General features: G+C 48.1%; 1 protein-coding gene and 1 long non-coding RNA gene across 2 annotated transcripts; both read right to left on the minus strand.

Moving 5' to 3' along the window:
* Positions 1 to 7125: 7125 nt before the first annotated feature.
* LOC135920202 (uncharacterized) lies at positions 7126 to 11728 on the minus strand. Its single transcript, XM_065454366.1, has 4 exons — positions 11541 to 11728; positions 11051 to 11164; positions 10443 to 10855; positions 7126 to 7148 (listed from the first exon to the last, which is right to left on the minus strand). Exons 1-4 carry the CDS (start codon positions 11726 to 11728, stop codon positions 7126 to 7128), a joined length of 738 nt encoding a protein of 245 aa, XP_065310438.1.
* Positions 11729 to 12084: 356 nt separating this feature from the next.
* On the minus strand, positions 12085 to 14121 carry LOC135920173 (uncharacterized). The gene is made up of 3 exons (XR_010570188.2): positions 13711 to 14121; positions 13562 to 13642; positions 12085 to 12625 (listed from the first exon to the last, which is right to left on the minus strand). It is a non-coding gene; the product is annotated as an uncharacterized lncRNA (long non-coding RNA).
* Positions 14122 to 14838: the final 717 nt, after the last annotated feature.

Raw genomic sequence — 14838 nt, forward strand, 5'->3', positions numbered from 1 at the left:
CCTGCGATTTCGGTTCTTTTTTCGACGATGAGCTTCGCGACAAGTTTGTGTGTGGCATGCGGCGAATAGACATCCAGAGACAGCTGTTCGTCGAGGACAATCACTTAACTTTCCAGAAGGCAGTTGACCGTGCTCTGGCGTCCGAGGCCGCAATGAACAATGCAGTGAGAACCCATGATTTATCAGATAACGATGGCCTAGTTCCCCGAATGCAGAGCAAGCCCCTCCAGCTGAAGCAGAAAAGGGGATAACTTCAATACCCGAATCCGAGCTAGGCCCGAGGGACAAAATAACAGTTGAGGAGAGCCTGCCAGCTGACCAGCTCAATGAGAGCGTAGCACTAGAGTGTCAAAGTTCTAGCCTGCAGGAAGAGCAAGCTGACGCACTCACAAGCGAGACAGGGTCGTTATTATCACCGGCCTCAAAGAACTTTGATCAGCTCTTACGTGGGATAGAGAGTCACTGGCAGCTGAGCAAAAGAATGATGAGAGCTTAGCTAAATTATATGACACAGCTAAAGAAGGCATTGCTAGGCGCAACGTGACGATACATGAGAGAGGAGGATTGTTGTATCGGCACTACAGAGATCGAAAGGGTAGGATTTTAGATGAGTTAGTCGTACCTACTAAGTATAGGGAGGACCTTTTGAGTCTTTGTCGTGGAAATGGGTGGTCCGGCCACCTAGGCATAAACAAATCAAAGGAAAGATTGCTTATGGAATACTACTGGCCTGGCTGTTTCAAAGACGTAGAAAACTTTGTAAGATCATGCGACGCCTGCCAGCGTTCTGGTAAACCAGGAGAGACATGGAAAGCTCCACTGAAGGTAGTGCCCTTAATAACAGAGCCTTTCAGACGACTTGTAATAGACACGGTAGGGCCTCTTCCAAAAACAAAATCGGGCTACAGGTACTTGTTTGCCATGCTGTGTCCGGCTACCAAGTTTCCAGAAGCAATCCCTTTGAAAGAGCTCAGCTCCACGGAAGTAGTAGATGCGCTTTTGACAGTGTTTGCACGAGTTGGGTTTCCAGCCGAAATTCAGGCAGATCAAGGGTCAGTATTCACGAGCGCACTGACTTCCACATTCTTGCAAAAGTGCGGGGTAAAGTTAATACACAGTTCTGTCTATCACTCTCAGTCAAACAGTGTAGAGAGGTTGCATTCGGTGCTTAAGCGAGTTTTGCGTGCGCTCTGTTACGAGCATAAGGAGGACTGGGAGAACTGTCTGCCGGCAACTTTGTTTGCTTTGCGAACGGTCCCACATGAAGCGACAGGGTTCTCACCAGCAGAACTACTGTATGGGAGGACACTCCGTTCTCCACTGAGAATGGTAAGAGAGATGTGGGAGGAAAGGGGGGAGAGTCCAACAGTGGTTGAATACGTGCTAAATTTGCTGGAACGGCTAAGCGCAACCCAAGAACTAGTCGGAAAGAACATGGGAATAGCTCAAGAAAACGCCAAATTGTATTACGGCAAGAATGCGAGGCTTCGTACATTTAACGCCGGAGACCAGGTAATGATCCTCAAACCTTCAAGAAAGAACAAGCTTGAAGTTCACTGGGACGGGCCCGTTAAAGTGTTGCACAAACTTTCAGATACTAACTATGCTCTGAAAATGCCCGGTCGCAGGAAGGAGGTGAGGATATATCACTGCAATTTGATGAAGCCGTATATAGAGAGGAGCGGAGTCGTTAACTATACCATCAAAGAGCAGGATGGCACTAGTACCAAGTTTAAAGAGTATAGGGCGACCTCCAACTCTGAAATCGGCCTAGAAGAAGTAGTAGAACACTCGGTAAGCTCGCACGCTCTAAGACCCGAGCAGCTAGATGAGCTAAAAGAGGTGTTAGGGGAATATCTCGACAGATTCAGTGATCGGCCGGGTAGAACCGAACTAATAACGCATGAAATAGAGCTGACATCAACCGAACCAGTAAGATCAAAGCCTTACAGGGTGTCTCCAAGACAGAGAGAGATTATGGAGGCAGAGATACAGCGCATGCTAGAGTTGGGAGTTATTGAGCCCGCTGAGAGTGACTACACGTCACCGCTAATACTGGTAGAAACCCCTAACAAGGACCCTCGTCCGTGTGTTGACTACAGGAAGTTAAATGCCATCACTAGGGATCAGCTGTACCCGATACCCAACATTGAGGATCGAATTGAAAGAGTTAGCGCTGCTAAATACATTTCAACTATAGATCTCGTGCGGGGGTACTGGCAAGTTCCCCTTTCAGAAAGTGCCAGCCGCTATGCCGCATTCATCTCACCTGTAGGCACTTTTCGCCCTCTCGCACTCAGCTTCGGGCTGGAGAACGCGCCGTTTAGCTTCTCTAAGTTAGTGGATATTGTCCTAAAAGACTTGCAGGAGTTCGCCTTGCCCTATCTTGATGATGTAGCAATTTTTCCGGACAGCTGGGAAAAACACGTATCGCACCTCAAACAGGTGTTCTCACGGTTGAGGGAAGCCGGCTTAACGATGAAAGCGGAAAAGTGTAGGTTTGGTTGTTCACAGGTTACTTATCTGGGCCATGTTGTCGGTCAGGGCATGAGACGGCCGGCCGAGCTGAAAATAGCTACGATTGGAGAATTTTCTCAGCCGCGCACGAGAACAGACCTTCGTTCATTTTTGGGACTTGTGGGGTACTATCAACGGTACATTCCGAATTACTCGCAAATGGCAAGTCCATTAACGGACGCCCCCCGAAAGGGAGCACCGAGTAACGTACACTGGGATAAGGACAAAGAGAACGCTTTCCAAAGTTTGAAAACGCTATTGGTTTCTCACCCTGTGCTTCGCGCGCCAGACTACACAAAAGAATTCATAGTTCAATGCGACGCAAGCGACAGAGGTATGGGTGTGGTACTTAGTCAGGTCGGCGACGATAACGAGGAGCATCCTATCCTCTATGCCAGCCGTAAACTAAATGTAAGAGAGGAAGCTTACAGCGCTTCAGAAAAGGAATGCGCTTGTTTGGTTTGGGCCGCACAGAAGTTGTCGTGTTACTTGTACGGAGCGAAGTTCATCTTCGAGACCGACCACTGTCCTCTGACGTGGCTCAATCAAATGTCACACAAAAATGGCCGCTTGCTCCGATGGAGCCTCACTCTCCAAGAGTACAACTTCTCCGTTAGATATAGGAAGGGAAAGTTGCATAGCAATGCGGATGGTTTGAGCAGGCTAATTTGAATTCTGCGTTTGAGGGTCCCACCGAAATTTTAGGGTTACTAGTGTTAATTTTTTTTAAAGCCAAGATCCCCTCTCATTTAGCAGGATTCCCTCCATGATTGCTGAATTTGTCAGCAGGAATTTGCTTCAGAAATTGGCATAGCGAAATACAGAATTTCTTTTTCTGCACTTATGTTTTTTTTTTGAAGCCTAGCGGGTCTAAAGTGAGAGCCAATGCAGGTAATGCCGGCGCAGAGCCGTGTTGTGGGGTTCATTTTGCAGTTGCCTGTCCTTATTGGATGTTTTGGGGCGGTGACATCAATACACAAGTGGTCGCTGCGAGCCAAGACATCAATGCCCCCCTGACCACCAGCCGTTCTCTTCCTACCTAGCGGTTGTCAGCGCTGGACAGTCGAGATTTTTCGGGTCATGGAGGCGCTGTTAAGAATGGCGAGCTGCAATGCAAGATTGCCACCCAGTTACGACTGGGGAAAAACAACATCTCGGGAGCATCGCCGCGAACTTCTAGTCACAGCATGACTAAAACGACTTTGTGTCGGGGAACAAGACGCGCATCCCCCACTCTCCGTCGCTTCAGCTAGGATGCGTTCGATGAAGCGGGCTTTGTGCTGCAACCGCCGCCATCCTCTAGCCTCATCGCCGTTGTGACGGAATGAGTTCGGCGGGCGAACTATTGTGCCCAAACTCCCCAGCGCGGACCTGATCCGCTACGCGTGCGCGAGCTGCCGCGGTAAAGCCGTTTTTTGTTGCTTCCCACAAGCCGACCGGGACGCAGGACAACGAGCTACCCAGAATGGCTCCGAGCTACCCGGAACGGCTCCCCTCTGACGTCGGTTCCGGACATTCGCCCGTGGGTGCCTTTGTGTGTGTAAACTGTCCTGCGGGGCGGCGGCGAGTTTACAATGAGTAAACGAACGTTCGCGTCACCTGGTATCGCGGGAGGACCGAGTGTTTAAAAACTGCTGTGGTGCGAATGCTCGAGACACTTTTCTTAAGCAGTCATGTTGGACTGACACTCTTTTTCTTAAGCAGTCATGTTAGACTGATATAAATACTGTAAATAAACCCATATTCCTCGTTCTCGATGAGAAGCAGTTCTTCCCTTCATCAACGTCCTCAGCGTGGATAAGTTGGACGACGGCATGGGCCAGCTACCTTCGAATTCATGCCGGACTCCAATCTTGACAACGGATCACGAGCGATGGGATTGAGCCCCCAATCCTGACACCGTGCACGGGGGACCCATATAAATCGATTTTGTGTGTTCCCTAGTGGAATTGAATTTCTTATGTTTTTTTTCAAGTCGCACTGAAAGTAAGGTACACAGCCCGCCTCGGAAATTTGGCAACACGCACATTCGTGCCTGCATTCACAGAAACTGACATATGCGTATTCATATTCCACGAACCTTGCCAGCGAATCCGCGTTTAAATATTGCGCAGTTGAGGTCTCTTCGATACTGATACCACATAGATTATAGCCAGCGCCGTAATGCAGGTGGCAATTACGACTATAAATTTTAATTCAACCTCTTTTGTTATGGGCCAGCAGGTCGTTCTGTTTGTTCCCACTCAAAGGTGAACTGCAGTCCCAATTGCCGCTTCTTCGCACGAGGAAAATGCGAGATTGTTTCAAGTTTTCTCCAGAGTCCAGTTTGCTTCCAAGCAGCAGCATTTGCTAACTCAGCGTCGAGCTGCTTTCGAAGAAATTGGAAAAGAAAGAGATTGAGCGAGCGAGAGAGAGAGAAATAACGTTTATTTTTATGAGCCAAGCTTTGGAAAGGCATCCTTATTTTAGGGCCTTGAGCTAGGGCCGCCTCTTGGGCGCACCATGGTGAACAGCCGAAGCTGATCCTCGAGGTTGGAGCTGGAAATATTTTTCCCGACTCATAGAAGAATGCCTCGGGTACAGCGAAGCGCGAACTAAAATTAGCTCAGAATGCCTTTCAGTAAATACGAATAACGTCATGAGTAAATCGGAAAAGCCATCTTTCGGCTCACTCTAACAATAAGTGGTATTCAAACCCGCGTCTGAGTGTCAGCTCTCACTAGAATTCTTTAAGCAGATCTTGAGGCCAGTGTTGTGCTGATTGCATGCGACGGAACTAATTTTGGAGCCGGAAATGCGCGGTGAGATTTCCACACCATCTACACCGTCTATAAGACACCTGCAGAACATCATCACACGTTTTGGCTACGTTTTCGGCTACTTTTCGCTCACGAAATATTTGGGTCTGGCTATTTTTGGGCTACCTTTTGAGATCATTTGGCCATTTTTTTGCTGGGGCCATCTAGCAACCCTGGGAGCGACCACGCCGGTCTGTGCGTTACGCTATGGTGTTCTAGTTCACTATAGTTACGCGCAGCCCGGCGGGGTGTTCTTTATTCTACGGTGGGGTTGCGTGCCGTGGCGATCTCTACGACGGTTGAGTCGCTGTGCATTCCGCCGCGACATGACCTCTGCAGTTTGTGAGAACTAACACGTATATGCTTGTTGTGGCTTCATCGGAATCGCTTTGCTTTCTTGAACACGTCTTTAGGGCGGTCACTCCCAGCGGAAGTGTGGCGAGCCACAGCGCGCCGACGAACAGGCCGGCAGAGGAGGACGTCGTTACGTGTTTGAATGAACCGACTGCGGCATGTTCTCACGGCAAGTGAAGCTTCACTGAAACAAAGCTACAGCAAGCGCGTATGCGTGCGGCTAGCGCGTTGACCGGTACCTACGTGTAGGCGCCTACCAGGTGCCATCAGCCGTTTGACGTGCGCGCAGACTTACGTTTTTCTGTCGAGCCTTGTTCACTCTTCCACCACATCCGCCAACCTGGGTCCCTCGAGCACACAGATAAGACTACTGTAGTAAGAGGGGTTCGTCCGTTTATTACTCTCAGCAGCCTTCCCGTCCTTCCACATGGATGTGCGCTCTCAAAAGCAGGAACACGGCACACCTGCCAGTGACGAGCAAGGTGTTTATCGTAGATAATCTGAAGCACAGCGGTTCCAGTCTGCGATGACGTGTTAGCTTGAATCCACCGAAGACGGGAAAAACATCCGCACGTCGTCCTTCGTCCGGGGCGTGGTACGTGGTGCATGGAGTTGCATGCGCGCTCCTTTTACGCTTTTTTACTTCTTCCATACCTACCTGGCCACAACAACAACTGAGAGCATGGTCCAGATAACACAGCGGAACAAAACACGGAGACTAACGCAATCCTACACACACTACGCCTTTGCCACGGTACTAAACCCATGGAGCAACACGTGTGAGCGCGTGCAACTATAACAAAGCCGCCACATCGTGGCCGGGAAACATGGCCGCTGCAACAAAAAAAAAGGAGAAATGCAACGTGACTTCCTCCACACTTTTCTCCTAGCGCGCGGAGGAGGTTAAGGCCAAGATATAATAAGGGCAAGATATAGTCCGGCGTAACGCGCGCGCGCGGCCACGCGCGTCGCGGTTAAGCGACGTCGGTGAAAAACGCGCACTCTACAGTCCGGCGTCACGGCGTGGCCGGCGTGCGCCGGTGCGCTTGGCGAACTAAACGCCGCCGGCGCGGAGATAGAGCGTGTTCTATTTCACGCGGCTGCCGCTAGACCAGAATGCACTGCGCGCTGCAGCGGCAGCGAGCAGAAGGCAAAATGGCGGCCAGCGGTGCGCGTACTGACAGTGCGGCTGTTTTTTCAACATCCGCGAGTGATGACAGCGCAAGTGAGGATGCACTTATTGAGCGCCTGCTTGAAGGGATTCGAAGTCATCCATGTGTGTACGATGTGAAACGAATGGACTACCGCGACATAGAACGCAAAAACAACGCGTGGGAAACCATACGCAAGCAGTGTGGTCTCGCCACAGGTAAGCTGGTTTCGTATTCATATTTAGGTGCAGTGCATAGTTGTCGCAATGTAGGTGGTCCCATTTTGTCTCCCTTTTTTTTCTGCATCAGTTGACCAGTGCCTCAAACTCTGGAAGAGGTTGCGTGACCGCTTCAACAGAGAGCGAAAATTAATAGAACAGGCGAAGAGGAGCGGGTCCGGGTATATAGCCAGACGCACGTGGGAATTCCTCTCCGCAATGGAATTCTACAAAGAGTGTGGCCGTATGAGACCGTGAGTATTTTAATGAATACTTTAGAAGTACTCCAGCCATGTTTCTCTTTCGCTGCGCGGACGTTGCATACGATCAAGAGTACCTCGCCGCTTTCGCTGCCTTATCACTAGACTGAAACGATTTCGGTTGTATTTTCGACAAAATTCACTGGACGTGTTTCGTTTGTTTACTCACAAAAATTAGTTGTTTACCCGCTGTTATTTTTTCCAATGATCTACTATGCGGAGTTTGCTTCAGATGTTTTTTTATGCTACTTACTTGCCGATAACTTTGGTAATTCGCATTTGTCTGCTTTTGTGTAAGCAGACTGTTGGCAAGAGCGGTCAAAACTCTTTTCTATTCACAATTCCGCCATTCTGGCCCGAATTTTCTTTGTTTAGAACCATATCGAACGTGCACGGTTCACCAGCAGCGACCAGCCAGGACAGCACGGCGGAGGAGCTGTTGCGCACCATGTGCGGCACTACCAGTGTGTCTCCCTCCCAGGACGACCAGGAAGAAGAAGCAGGCCAAGCGGAGCAGTACTGCATGGAGCAAGCTCCCCTACAGACTGATGAAGGCACTTCTTTTGGGTCGGCGCCTTCTGATGCGCAGAGAAAACGAAAAAAAAATGATGATTTTGATCAGCAGCTTCTGAGCCACCTCAAGAAAAAAATGACAGAGAATGAGGCATTTGGCCTTTCCATTGGCATGACACTGGACAGGCTCGCCAGACAAGCAGCAGCTAAGTGCAAAGCACGTTTAATGGAGGTAATTGCTGAGTTTGACATTTAAGCGCTTGAGAAAACTATGCAGCATCTACCTTCATTTATCTTGTTGACTCTTGTCTTTTTTTTACACAATGAGTCTGCAGAAGAACTGTACCTGAATTCTTACGCCATCTTTTTTTATCAAGTTTCTGTGCAGGTAGTGTGCAGCTTGAGTTAGGGAGAGTACCTTTGTATACTCACATGTGCGAATAGCCCAATATAACGCATACTTTCTTTATGTTTGGTTGCAACATTGTTTTACATTTCAAATGAATACATTTATCTGACTTGGAATTGTGACAGCCATCATAGGCAGGTCTTTTTATACATTTCCTTTGTAAGTTTGTGCTTTGTACTAACTTGAGTGTGATTACACTACTTATTCTTGTGTTCAGACAGGTTGTATTCTCATTATACTAAACGCTACAACATGATGTTGGATTTAAAACAGTGTATTATGTGCCTTCAAGTGCCATATTTGTTATAGCACATTTTTTATATATTTGTACTGATGTGTACCTGCTAGGGTAGTTGACATTACATTCACACACTCGCATCTGCAAGTGTAGTTCCTACTTTATTTGTATTTGGCTGCAACCTTATGCTGTATTTGAATGACTGCAATGCAGTACATTTCTCATTGTGCCTTGAAGTGACAAACATATAGGTCTTTTTATACATCTCATTTACACTTGTTTTGAACTGAATTAATGCAATCCAGATTCCTTTTATGTATTCGTAAGTGCATATTCGTTCCCTTGCATTTTTCTATATAAGGCTGCATGCAGCCTCGTGTGTTCCAAAGAGGGCAATATGTGCATGGCTCTTTGTGTCTTGAAGCGACAAAGCTATTCTAGTCACGATTTTCAAAGATTTCATTTTTAAATGTGTTCTTTGGTAGGAACATGATAGATATTGTTTACATACTCATGTGCACAGCTTTCTAGTGTTTTTCTATTTTTCATGTGTAACAGTGCAGTGTCATGTTGGATTTGAAAGATAACAATATGCTTAGAATGACAGAATGTTAAGCTAGTTAGTGGTGATGCATCGTAGCAAAAGGTAAGGGGTGCACACATGAACAGAAGAGAAGGTTAAATGACAGAACACTGTAGATGTCTTTTCATGGCGTTTAACCTGTCGTTTTCTCTTGTGTTTGCGTCTCCACGCCTAATCTTTTATTTAGTTTTTTCTTTAATGAGGTCAGTATGTTGCTTTTTCAGCCTTGGAGTGAAAAGGCTATCCTATAGTCAGGTTATCTTGTTCAGTTGTGTTAAACGTGTTCTGTGACGTGAGCCCAGCTTATAGGACGTTTGCGCTCGCAGTTTCTATGTTATTACCTATTGCTTTATGACTACCTACGTCTTTGAAAAGAAGCTACTAGCCTTGCGCTAGTGCTGTATGTGGTAACTAAACCTTGTCATGTGCTGTGCACGCCATCACTCTTTCATTCCACTGTTTTAACATTTAAAAATCAATAAAGATGGTGCTTACAGACTTCAAAGCTTATTTATTGTGAATATACTTTATGTATTTCAAAAAGTAAACGAAGCAGCTGGTGTTACAGAAGAGTGCAGAGTTGCATCGTACATATGTTTACACAGCAGCAGTGTGTACTAACACAAAAGAACACAAGATCAGCCAAATTATTATAGTGATTTAGCAGCACTGAAACAGAAGTAAAAATGACTAAAGCACACAATACAGATAAAAGTTAACAATGTCAAACACTATGATTGTAGCTGCTAACAGCCCAACGCGAGATTTATACCAAAAAAGAGGCAAGAAAATCAGTGCACGTACAGAAATGAATTTCGTGAAAATTAACATTCGTATGATGCAATGAATATATACAAGCGCTGTACACCATCGTGAAATTTTGCGGTGTTGCTCAGGTTCGCCTAATTACGTTAACCTGCCATGGCACGGAGCCTGCTGCAGACAAGAAGTAATTGGAAATTTCGTCTCTGAGTGCCATGGCTGCAGGAGCAGATCGATTACTGCTAGACACTGCAATTGCTCCAACCTGTGTGATCGATTGCCGCCAATACCCATCTTGTATTTCCCCGCCACACACAGCGTCACCATAGCCTGCAGGACAATACACCGAATCGACCATTAAAAAGTTGTGCAGGCACACTGCCGCCTTCACCATGTCACTGAGCAGCTCGGGCTGTCCCGTGGCAGTGCCTAGAAAAGCCCTCCACTGTGAAACGAGGATTCCAAATGCGTTCTCTACGCATCTTCTAGCCCTTGATAGACGATAATTAAATATTCTTTTCCTGTCGTCCAACTGCCTTCCTGGATACGGACGCATTAAATATGTGCGCAAGGGAAATGCTGCGTCGCCTACCATAAAAACAGGCCACCCATTGACTGCTGTCGTGGGTAGCTCCATACCTCCACGCTCAAAAACATCCCTAATGGAGCTTTCATTAAAGAAAGCACCATCTGAAATCCTTCCTTGGGCCCCGACCTCGACGAGAGTAAACCGGTAGTCGGCATCAACCACGGCAAGCAGAACGATAGAATAGAAACCTTTATAGTTATAATAATCTGACCCACTCTTATCTGGGCACTGAATCGCAAAATGCTTGCCGTCTATGCTTCCGACTACATTTGGAAAATTCCACTTTAAGCTGTATCCTTTGCGGATTTTATCCCAATGAGCAGCTGTTGGGGGCTTGAGGACGAGCGGTGATAGAAAGTCCCATATCGCCGAGAGCGTTTCTTTTAAAATCCCAGCAACCGTTGTTGCATGCATGCAGTAGCTCATTGCGATGTCTTGCATTGAGGCGCCTGTTGCCAGAAACCTGGAAAATCACCAGCAATAAAATTAGTTCACAAGACATGTGATGCAAAATTTATCGAACAACAACTTAAAATACCCACTTCAACGCGTTAAGCACTAATATTTATAAAACTGCAATAAAATGGAAAACTGCGCAATAAACAAAATGACAAATTGGAATTGCTATGCTCATGGGGCGTCAGAACATTGAACTCACCTTAACGTCACTGCCAGCCTTTCGGCAGGGCGTATCGGTCTCCTGTGCTTAGGTGCATGCAGTATTCTCTCGTACACAAGGCTCAACAGGTGGTCGAACTTCGCCTTTGTCATTCTGCGAAAGCAAGAGTGTCTTGTGTCAGATGATGCTTGATTACATTTATAGTCCCCAAATTTAAACTGCGGGATATGAAGCTAGCCGTAGTGGAGGGCGCCGCATTAATTTCCACGACAGGAATTACAATGAGTGCATTAAAACGCAGGCACACATGCGTTTCTTTTTTCTTTTTAATTCACCTGCACCGAATTGCGGCCACCACGGCAGGGAGCAGAACGCTACTGAGTGATCTGCAAACCGGCTGACAGGATTTTTTTTTAACCATTTCCCTTGTTTTAAAAATGGCGCTTTTTAACAAAAACGCAGGTCACGAAGAAAGGCCCATTGCGAAGAATGCAGACTTAGGTATAAAAGGAACAGCATTATCCCTTACCTGAAATACTTAAAGTGGTACTCGGGGTCCACTTGGCGCAGCTCCTGTACGAGGTGGTGGTAGTCGCTGAGTTGAGGGCGCTTCTCGAATAGCTCTCGTATGTACATGGTCCGCTTCCGTTTCTGACGTAGTCTACGTACTAGCAATACGAGTGCGATGTTCTGGCTGTCGGGACAAGTTAACGCCATGCCGCAAAAGTTTTCGTTTTTTAGGCGCACAAAAAGCGCGCGGAACGAGAAAAAGCGCGCGCGCTACCCGAACGGCGCGGGTATATGCAAGACGCGCATGCGCCATGGAAACAGCTGTTCGCCGCGGCCGTGAAGTTGCGCTCCCGGACGCACAGATGGCGCCAGCCTCGCCCGGCGCGCGCGCGCCGAACTGTAGAGGAAGCAAATTTCTTGCACCCCTGGCGTGGCTGGCGCAGCGTATCCGACTTCGCCTGCCGCGGCCACGCGCGCCGAGAACGCCGGACTATATCTTGGCCTTTAACCGCGACGCGCGTGGCCGCGCGCGCGCGTTACGCCGGACTATATCTTGCCCTATACACCAGAACACCGTGAATTCAAAGGGCGCCGCCATATTGATTAGCGCCGGTCGCGCCATCTATCCCAAGCGCCGCGAAGTAGCAGGCCTGGGCTGCCACGCCGGGAGATGCGACCCGGCGCGAAAGCGAAACTTGGGCTTTTTAGCTGGGCGGAAGGCGTGTTTCACGTTTTTTTCTAACCTGTCATTTTCGCTGTCTGGATTCAATCAAACTTCAAGACCTCGTGCAAGTCCACAATGGACATACTGAGTGCTGTGCAGACTACAGAAGCGAATACATCGGGTAGGTACGCTATTACGTTTGTACAAACCGCGCGTTATATGCTAGAACACCTGTGAGCTTTTTGGCACGTAACCTGTGAAGGAATTTACAGCACTGTGTTGGTGCCATATATTATTAAAGCACGCAGAACACTGTCATCTGCACTTTCAGTTTGGTCTTGTTTGTAATGGTCTCTACTGGGTTGGCCGCGCTTGGCAACCAACTGCCGAGGTCGTTTGACTGCCTGGTTAGCAGACGCCTGCCCTTCACCACCTGCACACTGAAAACAAAATAGATGTTATAGTAAGAAGGGCTGTAGTTCTTTCCCATGCCATCACTTTTGCGAAGGTATAAAGTCCTCTCAAAATGAAATAGAAAATACACCAGGCCAATTGTATCGTGCAACCACTTAAGAGTACAACATTCAGAACAAAAGCCTACAGCACTCGAACAAGCAGCATATGATGCTAAACCTGCACTCATTGGAAAATGAGGTACTACAGTAGTTATAATGTTCAACTACATGTGCAGTCAAAGCCCGTATAACAGGGCGAGCATGACAGATGCAGGTGTTGTACAGTTTCACAAACCATGACTGGGCACGTAAAATTACCATCCCTACTTAAAGCTGCATCATCAGGACCCCTTTGGTACAAGACAACAACCGCACCTGCATTCCAAGAAATTAGCCCCACCAACTGCAGCTACCTGGTACCAGACCTGTTTCGCTTGTGCGAGGCCATCGGATTGTTGGCGCTCCCTTAGAAAAGAAAGCAGTAAAAAAAACTAGTGAGAAAGATCAAAATTTTGTTACAAAATACAAGAATAATTAAGCACCTTATTTTCCTCGCCATATGAACGGAAATATTTTGCGCTTTGCCCCGCATAACAGCCCGCACGCAGTTTAGAGCTCAGGAGGCTCAAATGAATGCGTTACGAATGACACCTGCAACACCAGCTCGTAAAGGTAGGTGCGCTGCAAGAACACCTTCGGCGACAAGTAGTCGTCGTTTACGTTTTTGTGGACGCATGCTACGTGACGAGCAGACTTCGGTTTACTTTCATTAGCAATAACGCTCACCAGCAAGGCCTGCAACTTGTCGTTCACGCTTAATGGTCATTCCGTGCACCAGCTGCAAGTATCGCTAACCGCAAACTCAACTGTTCCGCTTAACCGTCGAGAGCTCTGCCTGAATGAAAACACGAAAAGGCTTGCCTTTTTGTTATAGCCAAGGCGAAGCACCGGCGCGGGATTCTGCTCTGTAGGCTTGTTGCCCAGAAAGTGCTCGGAGCAAACCTGCGTATTACGTTTGTAGGGCGCAAAGTTGAACGTGGCACCAAAATATACACAGATCGAATACTCACTCGTGCATTTTCACTGGGTTGGTAGTTCTTCCTATTCACTGCAGCTATCCACCGGTGGCGCAGCTTGGCATTCTTCGTTGCGGATGGAAATCGGCGCAGGCTGAAAACACCGCACCGGCACGATTCCCTACGTGTGTTGTGCTCTTCGCAACCAGCGCTAAGCAACCTGCTCCTTTTCCGCTGGTTGTTTTGGCATCCAAACACGACGCAATGATGCCCAGATGACTTCTTCTACTTTGGATCCGTGTGAACGGGCACATTTCCGCACTTTGGAGCCCTAGAGCTGGCGCTTGCCATGTCTACTGGTCGCCGGCGAACACACTTTGGCAGCCCAGTACAAAATAGCGCCGGTCGACGGGGCAACCCGGGTGCGAGAGTATGCGTTCGGTTAGTCTGGGTGCGAGACTAGCGTGTTCTGGTCTATAGAGCGTGTTCTATTTCACGCGGCTGACGCTAGACCAGAATGCACTGCGCGCTGTAGCGGCAGCCATCGGCAGCGAGCAGAAGGCAGAATGGCGGCATGCGGTGCGCGTACTGACAGTGCGGCTGTGGTTTTTTCAACATCCGTGTGTGATGACAGCGCTAGTGAGGACGCCTGTTTGAAGCGATTAGCAACCATCCATGTGTACACGATGTGAAACGCATGGACTACCGCGACACAGAGCGGAAGAACAACCATGGGAAGCTATACGAAAGCAGTGTGGTCTCGCCACAGGTAAGCTGCATTTCGCAGCTCCTGTACTAGCTGGTGGTAGTCGCCGAGTTGAGGGCGCTTGTCGAATAGCTTTCGCATGTACATGGTCCGCTTTCGTTTTTGACGTAGCTGAAGTACTAGCAATATGAGTGCGATGTTCTGGCTGTCAGGCACGGCGGCCGCATTTCGATGGGGGCGAAATGCGAAAAACACCCGTGTGCTTAGATTTAGGTACACGTTAAAGAACCCCAGGTGGTCGAAATTTCCGGAGTCCTCCTCTACGGTGTGCCTCATAATCAGAAAGTGGTTTTCGCACGTAAAACCCTGTTCTTTTTTTCAAAAGTTTTCGTTTTAGGCGCAGAAACAGCGCGCGGAACGAGAAGCGCGCGCGCTACCCGAACGGCGAGGGTATATGCAAGACGCGCATGCGCCAT

The sequence above is a fragment of the Dermacentor albipictus genome, chromosome 3 (genome assembly GCF_038994185.2).
Source record: "Dermacentor albipictus isolate Rhodes 1998 colony chromosome 3, USDA_Dalb.pri_finalv2, whole genome shotgun sequence".
Taxonomy (NCBI): domain Eukaryota; kingdom Metazoa; phylum Arthropoda; class Arachnida; order Ixodida; family Ixodidae; genus Dermacentor; species Dermacentor albipictus.

What these genes read in the sequence shown, in the direction of transcription:
- LOC135920202 (XM_065454366.1), bottom strand. Translation starts at nt 11,728, where the DNA reads ATGGCGTTAACTTGTCCCGACAGCCAGAACATCGCACTCGTATTGCTA. An exon ending in TACCACTTTAAGTATTTCAG is followed by an intron (nt 11,165 to 11,540) that starts GTAAGGGATAAT and finishes TTGCTTTCGCAG; the next exon opens with AATGACAAAGGCGAAGTTCG. An exon ending in AGGCTGGCAGTGACGTTAAG is followed by an intron (nt 10,856 to 11,050) that starts GTGAGTTCAATG and finishes GTGATTTTCCAG; the next exon opens with GTTTCTGGCAACAGGCGCCT.